Here is a 25,415-nt window from a genome sequence, read left to right as displayed (position 1 = left end):
ATCTCGGGAATGCAAGGCCGGATCAACATATGCAAGTCTATAAATGTAATTCACCACATAAACAGAACCATAGACAAAAACCACGTGATTATTTCAATTGATGCAGAGAAGGCCTTTGACAAAATTTGGCAGCCCTTTATGCTAAAAACCCTCAATAAAGTAGGTATTGATGGAACTTATCTCAAAATAATAAAAGCTATTTACGACAAACCAACAGCCAATATCATATGGAATGGGCAAAAACTGGAAGCATTCCCTTTGAAATCTAGCACTAAAAAAGAATGCCCTCTCTCACCACTCCTATTCAATATAGTACTGGAAGTTCTAGCCAGAGCAATCAGGCAAGAAAAAGAAATAAAGGGTATTCAAATAGGAAAGGAGGAAGTTAAATTGTCTTTATTTGCAGATGACATGATTGTATATCTAGAAGACCCCATCGCCTCAGCCCAAAATCTCCTGAAACTGATAAGCAACTTCAGCAAAGTTTCAGGATACAAAATCAATGTGCAAAAATCACAAGCATTCCTATACATCAATAACAGACTTAAAGAGAGCCAAATCAAGAACAAACTGTCATTCATAATTGCTACAAAGAGAATAAAATACCCAGGAACACAACTAACCACGGATATAAAGGACCTCTTCAAGGAGAACTACAAACTACTGCTCAATGAAATAAGAGAGTACACAAACAGATGGAGAAACATTCCATGTTTGTGGTTAGGAAGAATCAATATCATGAAAATGGCCATACTGCCCAAAAAAATTTACAGATTCAGCACTATCCATCAAGCTACCAATGACCTTCTTCACAGAACTGTAAAAAACCACCTTAAATTTCATATGGAACCAAAAGAGAGCCCACATAGCCAAGTCAATTCTAAGCAAAAAGAACAAAGTGGGAGGCATCACGCTTCCAGACTTCAAACCATACTACAAGGCTACAGCAATCAAAACAGCACGATACTTGTACCAAAAGAGAGATATAGACCAATGGAACAGAACAGAGGCATCAGAGGCAACATCACACATCTATAACCATCCGATCTGACAAACCTGACAAAAACAAGCAATGGGGAAAGAAGTCCCTGTTTAATAAATGGTGTTGGAAAAACTGGCTAGCCATGTGCAGAAAGCAGAAACTGGACCCCTTCCCAACACCTTACACTAAAATTAACTCCAGATGGATTAAAGACTTAAACATAAGACCTAACACCATAAAAACCCTAAAAGAAAACCTAGGCAAAACCATTCAGGACATAGGCGTAGGCAAGGACTTCATGACCAAAACACCAAAAGCATTGGTAACAAAAGCCAAAATAAACAAATGGGAACTAATCAAACTCCACAGCTTCTGCGCAGCAAAAAAAAAAAAACAGCAGTCATTAGAGTGAATCGGCAACCAACAGAATGGGAAAAAATTTTTGCAAGCTACCCATCTGACACAGGGCTGATATCTAGAATCTACAAAGAACTAAAAGAGATCTACAAGAAAAAAACAAACAAGCCCATTCAAAAGTGGGTGAAGGATATGAACAGACACTTTACAAAAGAAGACATACATGAGGCCAACAAACATATGAAAAAATGCTCATCATCACTGGTCATTAGAGAAATGCAAATCAAAACTACATTGATATACCATTTCACACCAGTCAGAATGGCAATCATTAAAAAATCTGGAGACAACAGATGCTAGAGAGGATGTGGAGAAATAGGAACAATTTTACACTGCTGGTGGGAGTGTAAATTAGTTCAACCATTGTGGAAGACAGTGTGGCGATTCCTCAAGGACCTAGAAATAGAAATTCCATTTGACCCAGCAATCCCATTACTGGGTATATATGTAAAGGATTATAAATCATTCTACTATAACGACACATGCACACAAATGTTCATTATAGCACTGTTTACAATAGCAAAGACCTGGAACCAACCCAAATGCACATCGATGATAGACTGGACAGGGAAAATGTGGCACATATACACCATGGAATACTATGCAGCCATCAAAAACTATGAGTTCATGTTCTTTGTAGGGACATAGATGAACCTGGAAACCATCATTCTCAGTAAACTGACACAAGAACAGAAAATCAAACACCTCATGTTCTCACTCATAGGTGGGTGTTGAACAATGAGAACACATGGATACAGGAAGGGGAGCACCACACACTGGGTTCTGTTGGGGGGGTATAGGGGAGGGACAGTGGAGGGTGGGGAGTTTGGGAGAGAGAGCATGGGGAGAAATGCCAGAATAGGTGATGAGGAGGAAGTCAGCAAATAACATTGACATGTGTGTACCTATGCAACAATCTTGCATGTTCTTCACATGTACCCCAAAACCTGAAATGCAATAAAAAATAAGCCCCAGAGAAACCACTATAACAAAAAGCTTAAAAATATAGCAAAAAATCACAAAAAAATTAAAATAGGGTACTAGAAATACTGGGTTAACACAAAAGAAGCAGTAATGTAAGAACAGAAAAACAAACAGACATGGCACATAGAAAACAATTAAGAAAATGTTAAATTTGAGAGACATCCAAGATGGCTGATTACTAGCAGCTCAGGAATGTAGCTCCCAGTGAAAGCGCAAAGAACGAGAGGATGCTACACTTTCAGACAAATTTTTGTGGCTCACAGACCAGGAGATTCCCAGTGGAGGAGCCCCACGGGTCGCCAGCGTGACTCTTGTGGCCGGCGCGGCGGTTTTGCTGGTGCCCCAGTGTGGTGGTTCTTGGTGCAGAGTAAATGGGACTGGATCCCCTTTTGGTTGACGTTTGGAGCTCTGGGAAAGCAGAGTTGCCTATTCAGGTGATTGAAAAAGGGACTCAAGAAGGAAGGCAGACTGGAGATTCTGGGCAGAAAAGCACCATTAATCTTAACGCCACTGTTTTAGCCGGTGCAGTGGGTTGCTCAGATTCCGGTGCTGGGAATCAACAAGTTGGACATCCATTCAGAGACCTAATTTGAAAGTTGGTAATTACAAAGAGGACAGGTGGATAAATTTACAATGATGGAAGAAACCAGAATATAAAGGCTGAGCATACCCAAAAGTCCTCTCCCTCTACAGGGGATCACAGTGCCTCATCAACAAGGGAACAAGGCCTGATGGAGAACGAGTGTGTTCCATTAACAGAATTAGGCTTCAGAAGGTGGATAATAAGAAACTTCTGTGAGTTAAAAGAACATGTTCTAGCCCAATGTAAAGAAACTAAGAACCTTGAAAAAAGGTTTGATGAAATCCTAATGAGAATAGAGAGGAATAGAAGTGAATTAGTGGAACTGAAGAATACAATACGAGAACTCCACGAAGTATGCACAGGTTTTAACAGTCAAATTGATCAATCAGAAGTAAGAATATCAGAGGTCGAAGACCAACTGAATGAAATGAAACAAGAAGACAAGATTAGAGAAGAAAGAGTAAAAAGGAATGAGCAATGTATCCAAGAAATATGGGACTATGTGAAAAGACCTAATTTACATTTGATAGGTGTACCTGAATGTCATGAAGAGAATGAATCCAAGCTGGAAAATATTCTTCAGGATATTATTCAGGAAAACTTTCCTAACCTAGTAACACAGGACAATACTCAACTCCAGGTAATACAGAGAATACCACAAAGATATTCCTCAAGTAGAGCAACCCCAAGACACATAATTGTTAGATTCGCCAGGGTTGAAATAAAGGAGAAAATTCTAAGGGCAGCTAGAGAGAAAGGTCAGGTTACCCATAAAGGGAAGCCTATCAGACTTACAGCAGATCTCTCATCAGAAAGCCTACAAACTAGAAGAGAGTGGGGGTCAATATTCAACATCCTCAAAGAAAAGAATTTTCAACCCAGAATCTCATATCCAGCCAAACTAAGCTTTATAAATGAAGGAAAAATAAAATTTTTTGTGAGCAAGCAAGCACTCAGAGATTTCATCACCACCAGGCCTGCTTTACAAGAGCTTCTGAAAGAAGCACTATACACAGAAAGGAACAACCAGTATCAGTCATCCCAAAAGCTTACCAAAAGGTAAAGAGTATCTCCATAATGAAGAATCTATACCAACTAATGGGCAAAATAGCCAGCTAGAATTAAATGACAATATTAAGCTCACAAATATCAATATTAATCTTAAATTTAAATGGATTAAATGCCCCAATCAAAGACACAGACAGGCAAATTGAATAAAAAGTCAAAACCAATCGGTACGCTGTATCCAGATCCATTTTTTAAGCAAGAACACACAAAGACTCAAAACAAAGGGTTGGTGGACGACTTATCAATCAAATGGAGAGCAAAAAAAAAAAACCCAAAAAAACAAAAAAACAAAAACAGCAGTTGTAACTTTCGTTTCTGACAAAATAGACTTTAATAGTAACAAAGACTAAAAGAAACAAAGAAGGACATTACATAATGGTAAAAGGATCAATGCAACAACAGGAGTCAATGATCATAAATATATATGCACCCAATATAGGAACACCCAGATACATAAGACAAGTTCTTAATGACTTATAAAGAGACGTGGACTCCCACACAATAATAGCAGGAGACTTTGACACCACATTGTTAATATTCGACGGTTCAATGAGATAGAAAATTAACAGGAACATCTATGATTTGAACTCAGACCTGGAACAAGTAAACTCAGCGAATATTTATAGAATTCTTCACCCCAGGTCTACAGAACATACATTTTTCTCAATATCACATTACACCTATTTTGAAAGTAACCACATAATTGGAAGTAAATCACTCTTCAGCATTTGCATAGCATTTCACAGACTTAAATGAAATATTGGTTGGCTGTTTGTTATTTTCTTATTCCTTCCTGTCTCCGCTGTTGAGCACAATTATCGGCATAAAAGAGGTTTTTAATACCTATTTTTAGACTGCATTCCAGCCTGGGCAATAGAACAAGACTCCTGTTCTCTCTCTCCCTTTCTCTTTCTCGTTCTTTCTTTCAAAAAAAAAAAAAAGGAAAAAGAAAGAGACAAAGAAACTGCTGCACACACACACACACACACAAAAGTTATAAGTTGGTTCCTGTTCTGTGCTCTGTTGTGGTCTGTTCTAAAATAAAATACATTAATAGAAAATCGGAGGTATAGTAAGGACAACAGATCGGGAAATGATTGCACTGAAAGATAGTTAATTATTCATAGTTCTCAAGAAGAAGGGGGCAGGGGCAATGAGGAAGGCAGGAGGCCCAGGTAGGGTGACTCAGGCATGTTATGCCCCAAACGAGGCACGCTCATCATACGCACATAGGGCAAAATGACAGCATCAAGTTCACACAGCTAGAAACATGGTCAGTACACAATCCTTCTCAGTTGTTCTAAACCTTCAATAAAGTTCTATCTATGTAACTAGCTTATGTTAATAGTACTTTGGAGGATAAAGGAAACAGGGCTGTTTTTCAGGTTGCAGATGTTGCTACAGGAAGTGAGTAGAGTAGAATATCCAAGTGAGAGGGGACCAGGAGAAATGCAACCACTAAAAAAAAAAAGAAAAAAAAGAAAAAAAAGAAAATGTTAAATTCAAGTCCAATCATATCAATAATTATGTTAAAAGTGAATGAACAAAAATCAAAGGCAACTGTTGATTTTACAACTAATGAACTAGTGAACTAAAATCAAAGGCAAAATACACGATTTAAAACAAACAAGATTCAACTATATGGTGCCCACAAGAAACACACTTTAGATAACAAGCAGGTTTAATGTAAAAGGATAGGATATACATGGAAATGGTAATTATGGGTGAAAGAAGAAAACACAATTGTAAGTACAATACATCTTTTTATTAAAACCTGTAAGTCAGTTTTATTGTCTATATAATGGAGGTAAAAAATTTTCTCCTGCCAACATAACTAGGTTTTGTTACAATAAAATGAAGTAGTAAGCACGAAAGAGCATTGCAATCTGTAAGATATTCTTCCAGCAATTCTTGCATTCTAGGAAAATCAGAACATTTCTCGTAATAGAATTTTAGATATTTTGAGGAAAGATATTTTAGGATATATGGGAAAGAACACTTTCTCTTCTCTAATTACATTGTGGATTCTCTTTTTGCATTGAGATTTTGCGTGAATATCAATAGCCAAGAGAAGGGGGTGGTTCAGGCACTTGTCTAGTGAGAATGCTAACAAGAAGCAAGGAGCTGGCAGGACACTCTTCTGTGCTAATGGTCAGGGGCCCGCTTGGGTGATGCTAAGGATTTGTTCTCAGTGACAAGACAAATACAGAAATGGAAAGTGATTACAAACTTCTATAGCAATTTGACACTGTACCTTATGAAAAGTAAGTATCAGACTACATCGAATAGGAAATTAAAAGCAAAAACAATTGGGCACTAGCCTACTACTAGATAGGCTTAGTACCTAGGTGACAAAATAATCTGTACAACATACCCACATGACACAAGTTTACCTATGTAACAAATCTGAACATGTACCCCTGAACCCAAAATAAAAGTTAAAAAAAAATAAAGGAAAACTATACAAAACAAAAAAACACATCTGCTTCTTCATCACAGATAATTTGAGAAGAACCAGTGTCAGGAAAAAAGAATAATAAATAATATCTACATTAAAACCCACCAGAAAACATGTATGTAGTGGTGTTATATTGGGGTTTAGGGTGCCCTTAGCTTCCCTGAGAGGAATTTTTTTTAGGTTTTCATTTTTTTGTCTTTTTAAGAATAAGAGAGGGGACCATGGTGCAGTGCGCAGTAAATGCCGAACTTAAAAGTGTTTGTAGAAAGTGATTTATTTAGAGAGAGAGAAACTGAAGAAGGAGAAAGAAAGAAACAGCTAACTTTTACACTGAGAGAATTTAGAAAGATGGAATTTAGGAAAGGAAAGCAGCTTTTACACTGAGTGGAAGGAAATAGAGAGAGATGAAGTTTAGGAGGGGAAGACAGGCTTTCACGAGAGTGTGGAAGGGGACTTTAGAAGGGACATTTAGGAGAGAGAAAGATGGCTTTTATGAAGGAAGTGTTTGTGGAAGGGGTCCAAACATGGAGTTTAAAGGGGTTTGGAAGAAGGGGATTTAACTCCCACCTTTTTTAAGACCCTGGGCTAATGAAAGGAGTTTTTTAGAACTTTTACTGGAGTGATTGACTTTTAGTTTTTTCCCACACCCTCAAAATTTAAATATAAACCATTAAATTTCTCAGATGGAGAGAGATGGGAGCGGGGCATGGTGCTGGGAAGTTTTTGCCCTTAAAACTATGCCCCCTTGTGGTTCTGGAAAGAGAACACATTTCCTTATTCCCCCACTTTGAACAGGAAAGCCCAACTTTTGTTGGAACATGGGCGTTGATTTTTTTGTTAATTACTTTTTGCGGAAATGAGGCAAATAAGGGCCGCTGAAGTTGAGGTTTTCTTTAGAGAAGAGCCTTTTAGGGGTACAGGTTGATTTACAGGTTTATGATAGAGTTTACGAGCCAAGGACATTTGGGGTTTTAGTGGCAGGATTATTTGTGACTTTATGGTTTTGTAGAGGGCAGAGTTGGGGCATTTTGGTAGCCTGAGATGTACTGACCATTTTGGCCCTTCTTGGCTTTTGCTGGGGTACAGGAGCTGAGGAGCCCTGGTTGGCATTGGTGGAGGAAGTTGCTGCAGGGAGTTTTACATGTGGAGGTAGTTTTGAGGAGGGCTGAATAGGGTATGGGGTAGAGGCCTGACAGAGCTGAGGCATATTTCCTAGGGAAAAGAAAAGTTGCACATAAGGCACCTTAAACTATTTACTTTTGCTTTTACAATACAGGTTTAATTGAAGAATAGTGTTATGATTTATACTTTTTTTGGAAGCCAGGTTTTTTTACTTGGCAGGGGGTAATTTGGCCATGCTGATGAGTGGAGAAAGATGAGCTGCCTTTTTTAAAAAGGTTGTGTGTTAAATTGGTTTAAATTTTGTAGTACACATTTTAATGGGGACTTGAGCTTGGGGATAGAAGCACCCATCTGAAATTGAACACAAGGGATGTCTGCACCCCCAGTTAAAGAAATTACAGCACTTTGACCTGAGGCATTTCCCAGGTAAAATGAGTATTGAAATGTTTTTTGTTAGTACCCCAAAATTTTGTGTGCCTAAGACGTGTGATTTATTTTATTAGAGAGCCTTTTATGTACTGGATTTTAATTATGATCTACCAGGTAGAGACTCATTGCAGGGGCAGGGCTTCTGCAGGGTGCCTCCCCTAGGGTAATGCTGAGCAGAAATGTATAGCTGAAGCTGCCACAAATCGTCCCCACAAGGGCAATGCCTAGTGAATACATGGAAGTGGACCACCACTGGGACTTTAGAACTATAGAGCCATTACCCCCATACAGCCTCAGCCTGGAAAAGCCACAAGCTCCAACTCCAACCAGTGAGAGCAGCCATGTGCTTGTACCCAACAAAGCAATGGAGGTGAGGCTGCCCAAGGCTTTAAGGATAAAACTCTCCACTGTGCCCAGGATGTAGAACATGGAATGGAGGATTATTCTGGAGCTTTCAGATTTAATGTCTGCCCTGCTGAGTTTTGAACTTGCTCAAGGCCTGTCACCTCTTTCTTCTTTTTGCCTGTTTCTTCCTTTTGGAATGGGACTGTCTGCCATATGACTATTCCACCATTATATCTTGGAAGTAAATAATTTGTTTTTTATTTTACAGGCTCATAGCTAGAAGGAATTTGCCTTGGGTCTTGGTTTTCTTTGGTGGTCTTTAATTTTATCCTGTTCTGTATTTATCATTTTCCACCAAGAAATAATAAGAAATTCTAAACTTTCTCTTGTCTTTTTGTTGTCTTCTGATTCCTCACCAAAATTATCCTTAATGCTCTGTTTATGGCAATACAGGCTTTTCCTAGAGTCTGCTCCTCCAAACTTTTCCAATCTCTGTCCATTATCCAGTTTCAGTGATGAGTCTACATTTTCAAGTATCTATATAGCAACATCCCACTGTCAGTACCAATTTTCTGTTTTAGTCTGTGTTGCTATGACAGAATACCTGAGACTGAGTAATTTATAAAGAGGTATATTTGGCTTGCAGTTCTGCAGTTTGAAAAGCATGACACTGGCATCGGCTTGGCCTCTGGTGAAGGCTTTAGTGTTGAGTCACAACATTTTAGAAGAAGATCAAAGGGGAATAGGCATGTACCAAAAGGCCAAGCATGAGGCATGACCTTACTATATAGCAACTCATTCTCATGGTAACTAATCCATTCCTGAGAGAACTAATGTAGTCTCACTCACTAGTGTAAGAATAGTACCAAGCTGCCACAAAGGAAGAGCTCCCAAGACCCGAACACTTCCTATTAAGCCCCACCTTTTAAGCATTCCAAAATGAATTTGACAAGGAGACTCAAACTATAGCAATAATAGAATAATTAGGAATAAATTTAACAAAATAAGGGCAAATCTGTGCAGTGAAAACTAAAAATCATCACTCAGATAAATGCCTAAATAAATAGAGAGATATATCATGCTCATGGATTAGATGACTCAGTATTGTAAGATGTCAGTTGATCTACAAATTAACTTCAATTCCTGCCAGAAGTCTAGAAATATTACTGTAAAAATTGACAAGCTGATTCTAAAATTATGTAGAAATATAAAAATACCTAGAATAGCCAAAACAATCTTGTTAAGTAAAAATGAAGCTAGAATACTTAGCACTGCCTTATTTTAAAATTTAGTGTAAAGCAACAGTAGTCAAAACAGTGTAGCATCTGCATTAAGATAGATAAATCAATGGGACTAAGTGGAGTTCAGAATCCAACCCACATAAATAGTCAATTGATTTTCATCAAAGATACTAAGACAATTCAATAGGAAAAACATGTTCTTTCAAAATGATTCTGTAAGAACTGTTATTCATTTACAAATTAAACCTAGATCCTTAGCTCATACATGAAAATTAACTAAAATGGATCATAGACCTAACAGTATGAGCTAAAACTGTAAAACTTCTAGGAAAAAAAATAGGAGAAAGTATTTATAACCTTTGACTAAGCAAAGGTTTCTTAGATATGATATCAAAAACAAGATCCATAAAAGAAAAACTGATAAACTGAACTTCATCAAAATGATGAAATCTTTGCTTTTCAAATATTTTTTAAATAAATGAAAGAAAAGCTATAGACTGTGAGAAAATATTGCCAAATATATTTCTGATAAAGAACTTATATTAGGCCAGATGTGGTTGCTCATGCCTGTCATTCCAGCACTTTGGGAGACCAAAGTAGGAGGATCACTTGAGCCCAGGAGTTTGAGACCAGCTTGTACAACATGGCAAAAAATTTTTGCAATCTCCCCATCTGACAAAGGGCTAATATCCAGAATCTACAAAGAACTAAAACAGATTTACAAGAAAAAAACAAACACACCATTCAAAATTGGGAGAAGGATATGAACAGACACTTTACAAAAGAAGACATACATGAGGCCAACAAACATATGAAAAAATGCTCATTGTCACTGGTCATTAGAGAAATGCAAATCAAAACCGCATTGAGATACTACCTCATGCCAGTTAGAATGGCAATCATTAAAAAATCTGGAGACAACAGATGCTGGAGAGGATGTGGAGAAACAGGAACACTTTTACACTGTTGGGGGAGTGTAAACTAGTTCAACCGTTGTGGAAGACTGTGTGGTGCTTCCTCAAGGACCTAGAACTAGAAATTCCATTTGACCCAGCAATCCCATTACTGGGTATATATCCAAAGGATTATAAATCATTCTATTATAAAGACACATGCACATATATGTTCATTGAGGCACTGTTTACAATTGCAAAGATGTGGAACCAACTCAAATGCCCATCGATGATAGACTGGATAGGGAAAATGTGGCATATATACACCATGGAATACTATGCAGGCATAAAAAATGATGAGTTTGTGTCCTTTGTAGGGACATGGATGAATCTGGAAACCATCATTCTCAGCAAACTGATACAAGAACAGAAAATCAAACACCGCATGTTTTCACTCATAGGTGGGTGTTGAACAAAGAGAACACATATAAACAGGGAGGTGAGCATCACACATTGGGGTCTGTTGAGGGGGCAAGGGAGGGACAGAAGGGGGATGGGGAGGTCGGGGAGGGATAACATGGGGAGAAAAGCCAGATGTAGGTGAGGGGGGGTGGAGGCAGCAAACTACATTGCCATGTGTGTACCTATGCAACAATCCTGCATAATCTGCACATGTACCCCAAATCCTAAAGTACAATAATAAAAAAATTACAAAAAAAAGAAACTATCTGTTTACAGATAGTTGTATATTACTTATTCCATGATGTGACAGAGTGAGATTCCTAACATTGACATCTTCTAAGCATACCCAGAGAAATTCTATATTTTTTGTATAAAGGAGACAGCGAGTATGTAGGGAGTTGGTAGAGAGAGAGAGAGAGAGAGAGAGAGAGAGAGAGAGAGAGAGAGATTGATTTTTAAAAAGAGAGTGCAAGAATAGGCACCCCCAAATAGAAAAAAAGAAAATCTCCTTTTCCTATAAATGTCTCCCAAACTGAAAATCAAAAATGAAAGAAAACAAAGGGGGAAAGGAGTTAACTAAGCCTAAAGTTTTAGTACTGATGTTCTAGAAATCCTCAACTAGTTCCTGAGCAAACTGTACTCCACACTCAGTGTATAATATTTGGTAATGAATACATGTTCCTCTCTGCTGCAGGACCTGGCCCTACTCTTAACAACTGCTCTGTAGAAATTGCCTTCTAAATAGACCACGTCATGGGAACATATGTATATTTACAAAGGAGTCCAATCACTTACACTGGCAGAAGAGGACTATTCAAGTTCACAGAAAATTTTGATCAGAAAATTTTGAAAAATATATTCAATATTTGAATATATTGATGAAAATGTAAAAGCAGCCCTTACTAATGAAAAAAAATCAATGAATAAAATTTGTTTTCAAAAGTTTAAAGTTACCAAGCAGTAAATAAGAAAATAAAAATTTAAAACTTCAGTTACTTATCGTTTATCATTTTCAATGAATTTTTTGTTTTCTATAGGGAACAAAATTCTGTAGGCTTCTGGAAGCCCAAATCTCTTTCTCTTATAGGTTTAATAAAACAGAATACTTAAAAAACACACACACACACACACAAAAGAAAACCTCTTTATAAGTATTTGTTGATGACAATATGCTTTAAAATTTTAGTGAAAAATCAAGTGTCATTCAACTTTTCACAAGGTTGTAGTTGTTTTAAAACTTAGGGCCCAATTTTAATAAGAAACATAATATTTCCAAGATTATAATGTTCTTTCCAGCTAACTTAAAACTAAATGTCAAAGTAGGTTTTAATTAAAACCTTAATGCTCCTTCTAATCCCAAAGAATTAACATAAAAAGGTATGACAAATACTAAAACATACACCTCTTAGGCAATTTTTTTTTCTGTTTTTGTCTGAAAGATTCAAGAAAATATTTCCTTTTTGTTTACATATTGCCTGTAACAGAGCTGATCATCTGATCTGGAGTATATCGATTAAGTAATGTCTAATTGTCTTGTGTTTTAATATTTAGCAACCATATTTCTCATTTTCTCTTCATTTACATTTTCTATTTCACATACCATTTGTAATAATTACATTCAATACTCCTCTTAGAGGACAAGAAATGTATGTCTTCTCTTTTCTCTGTGGTTTTGTTTCTTCTGTGTCTGATAGGACAGTTTTAGTTTCTCCATGTGCAATACTATTAGGATCAATGAGACTCTGAAGTAAAACAAGAAAATCTTTTAGGAATTATACTTTTGGATAATTTTATGAGTGTACTAAACCAACAAATTTTAGAATTAAATTTATATTGTTACTGTCAACACGAGGAATCACATATAGAAAAGAAGATTCATGCTCCATATCAGTAGGTATTTGGGGATGTAACACCAGTGTATTTTTCAATGTACCTTGATTTAACCTTTTATAGACTTGAGTCCCCACCATTTTCATCATCATTTGTGTATACTGAATAAAGTTGCCATAACTATTTAAGTATAATAATGACAAGTGTCCATCCTCTTTATACATCCCAAAGATTATTCACCCAAACTCTTGTGAAATAAAAATAGAACTTAATTGGAAAGGAGGAGAAATGTAATTTTATTTGGTTTTATTTCATTTAAAAAATTTATATAAATGAAAGAAAAATGAGAAAAATATAAGTCAAGCCTTCAGAAATTCAGGCATGCTTCCACTAATATTTATAGATAACATATCAGATAGTGCAAGGGGATACCTTAATCTCCTAGGCCTTTTAATGCTAGTCTAATTATAAAATTGCTGATTTGGGAAAGAAAAAAAAAGGAATCTTTGGTTTGTAAGAATATTGAGAAACTTCTTGCATTGTAAAAAAAAAAAAAAAAAGGTAAACTGATAACAACAAAACACCAGAGTAGGGTTAACTCTGCAATATAAATCTCCAAATGTGCCTTATGGTTGTCATGGGTGGGTGGGTATTAGTGTGTATGAACCAGCAATTTGAGTGAATACTTTGAGTGAGTGAAAGAGGAAACATCACATCATCACAGGAAACAGTAAAAATGCTAGAGTGCATATACACACTGAGGAAGGAATTTTACATGTAATAACTCAGAAGACAAAGATATCAAAGCAGCTGATAGCTAAAAATGAATTTTTTATTCATTTATATCACCTTAATGTGATATAAAATCAATACGATCTTAAAATTTATTTCTATAGTTTACTTATTAGCTAGATTTCTTTTACATATATGGTTAAAAATGAAAAGTGGTAAATTTAAAAATAGCTAGTTTTAATGGATCCTAGGAAATGAGCAGAAATAATGAAACAAATGAAAAGGGGTGACTAGAGTATTTTAGAGCTAAAGAGCACAGATTTTAGGAATAAGGAAAAATGTTACTTATTATTTCTTGCCACATTCAGGGAAAACGCAGTAACTTAAATTAACAGGTAAAGATAAGTCTAGGCCAGGCGCGGTGGCTCACGCCTGTAATCCCAGCACTTTGGGAGCCTAGGCGGGTGGATCACGAGGTCAAGAGATCGAGACCATCCTGGTCAACATGATGAAACCCTGTCTCTACTAAAAATACAAAAAAGCTGGGCATGGTGGCGCATGCCTGTAATTCCAGCTACTCGGGAGGCTGAGGCAGGAGAATTGCCTGATCCCAGGAGGCGGAGGTTGCAGTGAGCCGAGATCGCGCCATTGCACTCCAGCCTGGGTAACAAGAGCGAAACTCCGTCTCAAAAAAAAAAAAAAAAAGATAACTCTAGATTAATTAAAATGTTTTGCTGTGTATTTTGAAGAGACCCAAGTTTCTTATTTCTATAGCTATATAGACCAAGTGATTAGAACTTTTGTCGATCTAGTTTTACTTAGTAATAGTTACTCATAATAAGAATTGTAAATTTCATTTTTTTAAAATAGAGATTTCTACAGTAAGCATCAAAAAGTCCATTTAAAAAATATTTTATATATTCACTATTGAGTCTATCTGTGAAGAAGTCATCTTAGTCTATATCAGTTTATTACAAATTCTAACATAATAAAACTTAAAATAATATGGTTTTACTATATATAACCTTCACTCACCTTAATATTCACCATTGTCTTTTTCCCTTTTATATGGTAACAGAATTTTCAGAAAAAGCCACACCAAAACTCCAATACATTAATCATGTTCAGATTTGAAGAACTTTCATCTTAAAGAGCTACATACAAAAAAACTTACAATATATGATTTTTTTTACCTGAGGATTTGTAGATGTTTGGAAGTTTTCATCCTCCAAATATTCACTTTTTGATTCTGTGGTGTACATGCTAAGATTTAAAAGAAAAATACTTTGAAAGAAGAAACAAGACTATAAATTCATATGAAAACAAACATGGTTAAGTGGGATTAATTTTTTTAAAGGATGTTTGTTCTAAAGTCGTATCATAGTCAAATCAGATACCTTTATGGTCAAAACCGATTCAAATATTCATCTTTAACATAAGTAATCAAAGCCACAAGCAAAAGTTTTAAAAACCATTATCATATAGAAATGTAACATTTTTCAATAGCTCATAATGCTGGCCTATATCTTAGAAGCATATATCAGAAAATGCAGAAATTTATTTTATGCACTGAACTGTATGTTTAAGCTAGTGTCCACTGTTGATTTAATCTAGCTTCGATCATGCTCCTACATAAAAGACTCCAAAAAAATTTTAAATAAAATATAATCAACTACACTAATACCTACAGCTATTAAGTTACTAATACATACTATCTTTTTACATGGTCCGTTTGAAGGATATGTATGTAGGTCAAACATATAAACATATCTATAAAGTTTTATTTTGAAGAAGATAAACTAGAATAAAAGAATAATTACTTCTGATAACTTTTATTTTTTATTTATTTATTTTTTTGAACTCTGATTTTTTATTTTTTGAGTACTTCTTTATTTATTTTTTTCTTTTTTTTATTGCATTTTAAGTTTTGGGGTACATATGAAGAACATGTAAGATTGTTGCATAGGTACACACATGGCAGTGGGATTTACAGCCATCCTTCCTATCACCTATATCTGGCATTTCTCCCCATTTTATCCCTCCCAACTCCCCACCCCCCACTGTCTCTCCCCTATTCCCCCCCACAGACCCCAGTGTGTCAGGCTCCCATCCCTGTGTCCATGTGTTCTCATTGTTCAACACCCACCTATGAGTGAGAACAAGCAGTGTTTGATTTTCTGTTCTTGAGTCAGTTTGCTGAGAATGATGGTTTCCAGGTTCATCCATGTCTCTACAAAGGACATGAACTCATAGTTTTTGATGGCTGCATAGTATTCCATGGTGTATATGTGCCACATTTTCCCTGTTCAGTCAATCATCGATGGTCATCTGGGTTGGTTCCAAGTCTTTGCTATTGTAAACACTGCTACAATGAACATTCGTGTGCATGTGTCCTTATAATAGAACGATTTATAATCCTTTGGATATATACTTAGTAATGGGATTGCTGGGTCAAATACAATTTCTATTTCTAGGTCCTTGAGGAAGCATCACACTGTCTTCCACAATGGTTGAACTAATTTACACTCCCACCAGCAGTGTAAAATTGTTCCTATTTCTCCACATCCTCTCCAGCATCTGCTGTCTCCGGATTTTTAATGATCGCCATTCTAATTGGCGTGAGATGTTATCTCAATGCGGTTTTGATTTGCATTTCTCTAATGACCAGTGACAATGAGCATTTTTTCATATGTTTGTTGGCCTCATATATGTCTTCTTTTGTAAAGGGTCTGTTTATATCCTTCGCCCACTTTTGAATGGGCTTGTTTTTTTCTTGTAAATCTGTTTTAGTTCTTTGTAGATTCTGGATATTAGCCCTTTGTCAGATGGGTAAATTGCAAAAACTTTTCCCATTCTTTTGATTGCCGATTCACTCTAATGACTGTTTCTTTTGCCATGCAGAAGCTGTGGGTTTGATTAGGTCCCATTTGTCCATTTTGCCTTTTGTTGCCAATGCTTCTGGTGTTTTAGTCATGAAGTCCTTGCCTATGCCTATGTCCTGAATGGTTTTGCCTAGGTTTTCCTCTCGGGTTTTTATGGTGATGGTGTTAGGTCTTTTGTTTAAGTCTTTAATCTATCTGAAGTGAATTTTAGTGTAAGGTGTCAGGAAGGGGTCTAGTTTCTGTTTTCTGCACATGGCTAGCCAGTTTTCCCAACACTATTTATTAAACAGGGAATCTTTGCCCCATTGCTTGTTTTTGCCAGGTTTGTCAAAGATCGGTTGGTTGTAGATGTGTGGTGTTGCCTCTGAGGCATCTGTTCTATTCCATTGTTCTATCTCTCTGTTTTGGTACCAGTACCATGCTGTTTTGCTTACTGTAGCCTTGTAGTATAGTTTGAAGTCAGATAGCATGATGCCTCCAGTTTTGTCCTTTTTGTTTAGGATTGTCTTGGCTATGCGGGCTCTCTTTCTGTTCCATATAAAGTTTAAGGTGGTTTTTTCCAGTTCTGTGAAAAAGGTCATTGGTAGCTTGATGGGGATAGCATTGAATCTGCAAATTACGTTGGGCAATATGGCCATTTTCATGATACTGATTCTTCCTAACCATATGCATGGAATGTTTCTCCATGTGTTTGTGTCCTCTCTTATTTCATTGAGCAGTGGTTTGTTGTTCTCTTTGAAGAGGTCCTTTACATTCTTAGTCAGTTGTATTCCTAGGTATTTTATTCTCTTTGTTGCAATTGTGAATGGCAGTTCATTCTTGATTTTGCTCTCTTTAAGTCTGTTATTGGTGTATAGGAATGTTTGTGATTTTTGCACATTGATTTTAAAGTATCTATTGTTTCTACTTGCTCTGTAATCTTCGCTAGCTTCGAATGTAAGAAAGCTGACTTTTCGTAAAAATATCTTCCCAAAATTTTTGAGTTGTTAGAAAACTAAAGATCTCAAGTTTTAATTTTTAGATAGACTATATTACCATATCCTGTAGTGTTTCACATATCTATACTTTTCTAAAAGGAAAACAATTTTAATAATAAAAATTTTTAATAAAAAGGAAATGAAAAGGAACATTAACAGTTCAGTAGCTACCATATGCTAGCTGCTTTACAATACTGTCTAATTGTAATGAAGTAAAATATTAATATTACTGTGTAAAATCATATAAAGAATCATAACTGAATTTATAACTTTATTAAAGCTAAAAAAATGTTAAAATTTTTTAATTAAAAACTTAAATCTAAATTCCTTTACAGTATAATTCCATTTTGATTGAAATGACTGTAAAAATTACTATCTTGTCATTATAATGATGTATTAGTCCATTCTCATGCAGCTATGAAGAAATACCTGAGACTGGGTAATTTATAAATGAAAGAGGTTTAATTGGCTCACAGTCCTACATGGCTAGGGAGGCCTCGGGAAACTTACAATCATGATGGAAGGCACTTCTTCATAGGGTGGCAGGAGAGAGAATAATTGCAAGTAGGGGACATGCCAGACACTTATAAAACCATTACATCTTGTGAGATTAACTCACAAGATCCAATTACCTACACCTACCTGGTCTCACCCATGACATGGGATTATTAGAATTCAAAGTGAGGTTTGGGTGGGGATGAAGAGATAAATAATATCATTCCACTCCCAGCCTCTCCCAAATTTCATTTGCTCGCATTTCAAAACACAATCATGTCTTTCCAATAGTCCCCCAAAGTCTTAACTCATTAAGACATTACAACATTAGCTCAAAAGTCCAAGTCCAAAGTCTCATCTGAGACAAGGCAAGTTCCTTCTGCCTATGAGCCTGTAAAATCAAAAGCAAGTTAGTAACTTCCTAGATACAATGGGGATACGGGGAGAAATTGGCTAAAACAAAGGGGCTACAGACCCCATGCAAGTCCTAAATATAATCATTAAACCTTAAAGTTCCAAAATGATTTCCTTTGACTCCATGTCTCACATCCAGGTCATGCTGATGCAAGAGGTGGTTCCCATGGCCTTGGGAAGCTCTGCCCCTGGGGCTTTGCAAGGTTACAGTCCCACTCCCAGGTGCTTTCATCAGGGAGCATTGAGGGTCTACTGATTTTCAAGGCACATAGTGCAAGCTGTCAGTGAATCTACCATTCTGGGGGCTGGAGGATTGTGGTCCTCTTCCCAAAGCTCCACCAGCTAGTGCCCAGTGGGGACTCTGTGTAGGGGCTCCAACCCCACATTTTCCCTTGCACTGCTCTAGCAGAGGTTCTCCATGAGGGTTCCATCATTGGACCAAACTTCTGCTTGGGTATCCAGGCATTTCTATACATCCTGTGAAATCGAGGTGGAGGTTTCCAAAGCTCACTTCTTGATGTCTGTGTACCTGTAGACCCAATACCCCATGTAAGCTGCCAAGGCTTGGGGCTTGCACTCTCTGAAGCAATGTCATTAGCTATACCTTGGCCTCCATCAGACATGGCTGGAGCTGAAGCAGCTGGGATGCAGGACACCATGTCTCAAGGATGCATAGAACGGGGTGTCCCTGGGCTGGGACTACACAGCCATTTTTCTCTCCTAGATCTCCAGGCCTGTGATGGGAGGGGCTGCCCCAAAAGTCTCTGACATGCCCTAGAAACATTTTCCCCATTGTCTTGGTGATTAACATTCTACTCCTCATTAATTATGCAAATTTATGCAGCAGGCTTGAATTTCTCCTCCCCAGAAAACTTTTTTTTTCCTATTTTATCATCAGTTGTGATCACTAGGCTGCAATTTTTCCAAACTTTTATGCTGTGCTTCCTCTTAAATGCTTTGCCACTTAGGAATTTCTTCTGCTAAATATCCTAAGTCATCACTCTCAAGTTCAAAGTCCCACAGATTTCTAGGGTAGGGGCAAAATGCCACCAGTCTCTTTGCTAAAGCATAGCAAGAGTGACCTTTACTCCAGTTTCCAACAAGTTTCTCATCTCCATCTCAGACTACCTCAGCCTAGACTTCATTGTCCATATCAACATCAGCAGTTTGGTCAAAGCCATTCAACAAGTCTCTAGGAAGTTCCAAACTTTCCTACATCTTCCTCTCTTCTGAGCTCTCCAAACTGTTCCAGCCTCCACTTGTTACCCAGTTCCAAAGTAGCTTCCACATTTTTGGGTATCTTTATAGCAGCACCCCATTCTGTTGTGCTAATTTACTATATTATTCCTTTCTTATACTGCTACGAAGAAATACCAAAGCCTGGGTAATTTATAAAGAAAAGAGGTTTAAATTGACTCACAGTTCCAAGTGGTTGGGGAGGCCTCAGAAAACTTACAAGCATAGTAGAGGGCAGCTTTTCACAAGCTGGCAGTACAGAGAATAAGTGCAAGCAGGAGAAATGCCAGACCCTCATAAAATCATCATATCTTGTGATGTGATCACATCAGATCACATTATTTTGAGAACAGCATGGGGGAAACTGCCCTCATGATCCAGTTACCTCCACTAGGTTCCACCTGGATACATGGGGATTATTACAATTCAAGGTGAAATCTGGATGGGGACACAGACCAAAGCAAATCAAATGACTATCTCGTCATACGCTGTTAGATTATGAGGTAATTGGTAAGAATAAGGTAGGAGGGTGAATCACCTAGGTTGTGTCACGTTCTGAAAAAACAGGCTGAGAGGGCCATTAAAAAGTTTGAGCTGAAGTGCACATACATTTTGAGAAGAGGACACAAAGTTAATTTACACATTTAGGCTTTGAATGCCTACTTTTCTGGCCTCTAAAAGTAAAGCTGCCAAACGAAACAAAATAAAACAGAAATATAGGCTTCTGCCTTTATGGATCTTATACTCTTGTTGGGAAGAAGGGGGAGACAATAAAAAACATTTTCAGTACTGCATAAAATAAATGAGAATCATGTTACAGAGATCAAGATGACATTTGAACTATGTCCTAAATGAGGAGAAGCTGTGAGTCATAAGTAAGCAGATGGACTATTAGCAGGCAAACATAACACCAAGAATAATGCAAGTAGAGACATCAGGAAACTAGGCAGAATAATTTAAAATCTGTAACTATGTAATTATTAGGATAGCAGGGCTTGGAACCCAGGCAAGCAGACGATGCATTAGAACTTCAAAACCAAGATAAGGGGTCTAAATAATAGATGTACAGGTTAATAACTATAAGAGAAGGTTGATACTGAGTCAAGCAATATTTGTGACTGGCAGTCACTGAATCTCTTTATATATCTGCCAAGAGTGGAACTGGTAGGTTGTATGCCTAAAAGCAAGGACTTTGAGCTGAGAAAAAAATGTATTCAACTCATCTCTTTATATTTTAATAATTGTGGGAAGTGATTTATCCCCATTGGCCTCAATTTTCTTATCTGAAAAGAATATATAATAATGCTTAATTTATCAGTTATAAAAATTATATTATAATATCTGATGAAAGTTGAACTATACTAAGCACTTAACATGAATCATCTTCCTCAATTCTCTCAATGACTTTATCAGGTATTTACTACTATTATCCCCATTTTATAGATGTTTAAACTATAGATGCAGAAAAGTTAACAACTTTCAATATAGTCATATAACTAGCAAGTGGCAGAGCTGGAATTTAAATAAAGTACTCTTTAGTATTACTCAGATCCTTGTTAACTTTGGTACTGTCTCTTTTTTTCTTTTAACTATTGTGGTGATATTGCACTATACATTTAAATTGCATTTCTATAATCAGCATTTTTCATATATTTACTAGCCATTTCAATATGTTCTTTAGTAAAGTGTTGAAATCTCTTGTCTATTTTTTTTGTGGTACTAGATCCCATTTTCATATTGATTTGTTGGAGTTCTTTTTAGGTATGAAAATATAAATATTTTATTGGACATATAAAGAGCCAGTATCATCTCCCATTCTGTGTCTTGCCTTTCTACTCTGATAATATTTTTTTTTAATTATACTTTAACTGTAAAATGTATAGTTCCAGGGGCATTATATACATTTGCATTGTTAAGCAATCATCACCACCATCCATCTCCAGAACTTTTTCATTAACTCGACCTAAAACTCTGTATGTATTCATTAAACAATAATTTCCCATTCTTCCCTCCTCTAACCCTTGATAGTTACCATTCTTTCTGTCTTTATGAATATGGATATTCTAGGTACTTCATATGAGTCAATTCACACAATATTTGTCCTTTTGTGTCTTGCTTATTCCACTTAGCATAATGTCTTCAAAATTTATTCAAAATTCCATACATTTTGTAGCATGTACAGAATTTCCTTCCTTTTTAAAGGCTGAATATTATGCATTTATATGTATATGTCACATTTTGTTTATCCGTTCATCTGCTGAAAGATATTTGGGTTATTTCAGTCTTTTGGCTATTGTGAATAATGCCGCTATGAAAATAGGTGTACCAATATCTGTTTGAATCCCTGCTTTCAATTTTCTATTTGGCATATACCTAGAAATGGCATTGATGGATCATATAGTAATTCTATATTTAATCATACTTTTTTTCATAGCAGCTACATCTCTGTTGGTAGTGTCCTTTGTTGCATGTAAGTTTTAAATTTTAACATAGTCCAATTTATCTGTTTTTCCTTTTTTGGCCTGTACATTTGGCATTATAGCCATGAAGTAAACCACCAAATCTAATATCATGGAGCTTTCCTTCTATATTTTCTTTTAAGAGTTTTAATATTTTTAGTTCTTAAAATCGTAGTTATTATAACCTTTTTAACTAAAAAATCTGGATCAGTTTTGAGTCTGTTTCTCTTTTGAATTTTCTATCTTGGCTTAAGGTCATATAACATTGTCTAATACTATGGTTCACCATTTTTACTGAAAGCTTGACATTGTGTACAAATTGTACAGTCTCCAGATAAAAACATCTTTTGAAAAGAAATATGTGGATTAGGGGTAGTGAAAAATCACTTTAACCAAATCAGAGATTGAGCTCAGTTGACAGCTGTGCAATGCTCAGTTTTATTTCAATTCCTTTTTCCTCAAGTATACTCCTTTAGGGATTTTGCCCTAGATGATTTTCTTGATAAATGATGTTAGCCTCACTTGTTTCTCCCATATCAGGCATTGTATTAGTCTGTTTTCACACTTCTATAAAGAACTGCCCAAGACTGGGTAATTTTAAAAGGAAACAGTCTCACAGTTCCATACGGCTGGGAGGCCTCAGGAAACTTACAATGAGGTGGAAGTTAAAGGGGAAGCAAGGACCTTCTTCACATGGTGGCAGGAGAGAGAAATGTAAGCAGGGGAAAATGCCATATGGTTATAAAACCATCAGATCTCTTGAGAACAGGATGGGGAAACTGCCCCCATGATCAAATCCCCTCCCTCCTCAACACATGGGGATTACAGATCTCTCCCTCCACACATAGAGATTACAATTTGAGATGAGATTTGGGTGGAGGCACAGAGCCAAAACATATTGCTCTGCCCCAACCCCACCCAAATCTCATGTTCTTTATACATTTGAACATCAATCATGCTTTCCCAGCAGTCCCCCAAAGTCTTAACTAATTCCAGCATTATCTTAAAAGTACAAGTCCAAAGTCTCATCTGAAACAAGGCAAGTTCCTTCCTCCCATGAGCCTGTAAAATCAAAAGTAAGTTAGTTACTTCCAAGATAATATGGGGGTACAGGCATTGGGTAAACGTTGCTGTTCCAAATGGAAGAAATTGGCCAAAAAAATGGGCTACAGGCCCTATGCAGGTCCAAAATCCAGTGGGGCAGTCATTAAACCATACAGCTCCAAAATAATCTCCTTTGACTCCATGTCTCACATCCAAGGCATGCTGATTTAAAGGGTAGACTCCCATGGCCGTGGGCAGCTCTGCCTCTGTGGCTTTGCACGGCAGCCACACTCCTGGTTGGTTTCACAGCTGGCATTGTCCGCAGATGCTGTCAATGGAGCTACCATTTTTGCTGCTGGAGAATGATGGCCCTCTTCTCACAGCTCCACCAGGCAGTGCCCCAGTGAAGATCCTGTGTGGGGAACTCCAACCCCACATTTCCTTTCCACACTGCCCTAGCAGAACTTATTCTTGAGGCTCCACCCCTGCTTCAAACTTCTAGCTGAACATCCAGTCATTTCCATACATCCTCTGAAATCAAGGTGGAAGTTTTTGAAGCTCAATTCTTGACTTCTGTGCACCTGTAGGCCCAACACCATATGAAGCCACCAGGGCTTGGTAAATGTTGCTGTTCCAAATGGAAGAAATTGGCCAAAACAAAGGGGCTACAGGCCCTATGCTGGTCCAAAATCCAGTGGGGCAGTCATTAAACCTTACAGCTCCAAAATAAACCTTACAACTCCCTCTTAAAGCAACATCCTGAGCTGTACATTGGCCCATTAGCCATAGCTGGGATGCAGGGAACCAAGTCCCAAGAGTACATAAAGCAGCAAGGCCCTAGGCCTGGCCCACAAAACCATTTTCTCCTTCTAGGCCTCCAGGCCTGTTATGGGAGGGTCTGCCATGAAGATCTCTCTTATTTTCCCCATTGTTCTCATTACTTATGCAAATTTCTGCAGGTAGCTTGAATTTCTCACCAGAAAATTGATTTTTCTTTTCTATCACATGGTGAGGCCACAAATTTTCCAAGCTCTTATGGTCTGTCACCTCTTGAACACTTTGCTGCTTAGAAATTTATCCTGCCAGATACCATAAATCATCTCTCTTGAGTAAGAAGTTCCACAGATCTCTAGAGCAGGGTGCAAATACCACCAATCTCTTTGCTAAAGCATAGCAAGAGTGATCTTTGGTTCAGTTCTAATAAACTCTCCATCTCCATCTGAAACCACCTCAGCCTAAACTTTATTGTTGATATCACTCTCCAACATTTTGATAGAAACCATTCAACAAGTCTCCAGAAATTTCCAAACTTTCCCACATTTTCCTCTATTCTTCTGAGCCCCCCAAACTGTTCCGACCTTTGCCAGTTACCCAGTTCCAAAGTCACTTCCACATTTTCAATTATCTTTATAGAAGTACCCACCCTTTGCAGGGTGTATTAGTCCATTCTGTAAATGGACTAATTTACACCAATTTTCTGTATTAGTCCATTTTCACACTTCTATAAAGAACTGCCATACATTGGGTAATTTATAAAGGAAAAAAACTTAGTTGACTCACAGTTCTGAATGGCTGGGGAGGCCTTGAAAAACTTACAATCACAGTGGAAGGTAAAGGAGGAACAAGGACCTTCTTCACATGGTGGCAGGAGAGAGAAGTCCAAAAAGGGAAAAGGCCAGATGCTTATAAAATCATCAGATCTCATGAGAACTCACTCACTATCTTGAGAACAGCATGGGGAAAACTGTTTCCATGGTCCAACTGCCTCTCTCCCTCAGCATATGGAGCTTACAGGTCTCTCCCTCAACACATGGGGATTCCAATTCAAGATGAGATTTGGGAGGGGACATGGAGCCAAACCATATCAGGCATACCCTACCATTTCCCAACTTGATTTATTTCTACTGTCCATGCTTTCCTATACTGGAATAGCTGAATTAACTTCTCCAAGGTAACATAACTATAAATGAAGGAGTTGTGGCCCATCAGGCAATGTAACTCCAGAGCCCATATAATTAAAACTAAAGTGCTTTTAATGTGACAAGTATTCTGTGTAAGACATAGACTAAAGCTCTCATAAGGATTTATAGGCTAACATTTATAAAATGGCTATAATAACTTAAATCTATAAAAGATTAAATGATCTAAGAAAAGAAAACAAATCCAACAACTATATAATTTTTTAATTTTTCTGTTTTAGAAAATGAACTCATAAAAATAACTTCTTTAGGAAGTAAAAAAGAGCCTTAAGAAAAACTTAAAAATAAAAAACAATGGATGAATAAGTCACAGAAGGCTAAAATGGTTTAGAAATAGCTCATTGGAAATCAGTTACAAAGCTGTTGAGACCATTGGGCATCAT

The 25,415-nt window shown here is 37.0% G+C and overlaps 1 protein-coding gene and 1 long non-coding RNA gene across 14 annotated transcripts in view; one reads left to right on the top strand and one right to left on the bottom strand.

Annotated features, from left to right (window-relative positions):
* Nucleotides 1-25,415, top strand: part of LOC144576518 (uncharacterized) — an 803,862-nt gene that overhangs the window by 43,267 nt on the left and 735,180 nt on the right. The window lies entirely within an intron of this gene.
* The window catches only part of SLC9B1 (solute carrier family 9 member B1), an 88,424-nt gene that overhangs the window by 46,590 nt on the left and 16,419 nt on the right, over nt 1-25,415 (bottom strand). For 12 of the 13 annotated variants that reach the window (XM_054253108.2, XM_035293216.3, XM_035293221.3 and 9 more), the window contains 2 exons: nt 14,740-14,809; nt 12,585-12,726 (listed from right to left, as the gene is read on the bottom strand). In XM_054253108.2, coding sequence (XP_054109083.2) covers nt 12,585-12,726; nt 14,740-14,808 — 211 coding nt within the window. In that variant the 5' untranslated portion in view covers nt 14,809. Of the gene's footprint in view, nt 1-12,584; nt 12,727-14,739; nt 14,810-25,415 lie in introns of those variants that run through there. The other variant, XM_054253113.2, reaches the window with a different exon arrangement.

This window comes from Callithrix jacchus, chromosome 3 (assembly GCF_049354715.1).
Source record: "Callithrix jacchus isolate 240 chromosome 3, calJac240_pri, whole genome shotgun sequence".
NCBI lineage: Eukaryota > Metazoa > Chordata > Mammalia > Primates > Cebidae > Callithrix > Callithrix jacchus.
The sequence above is the reverse complement of the archived record's forward strand: the minus strand, read 5'-3'. Positions and strand labels throughout refer to the sequence as shown.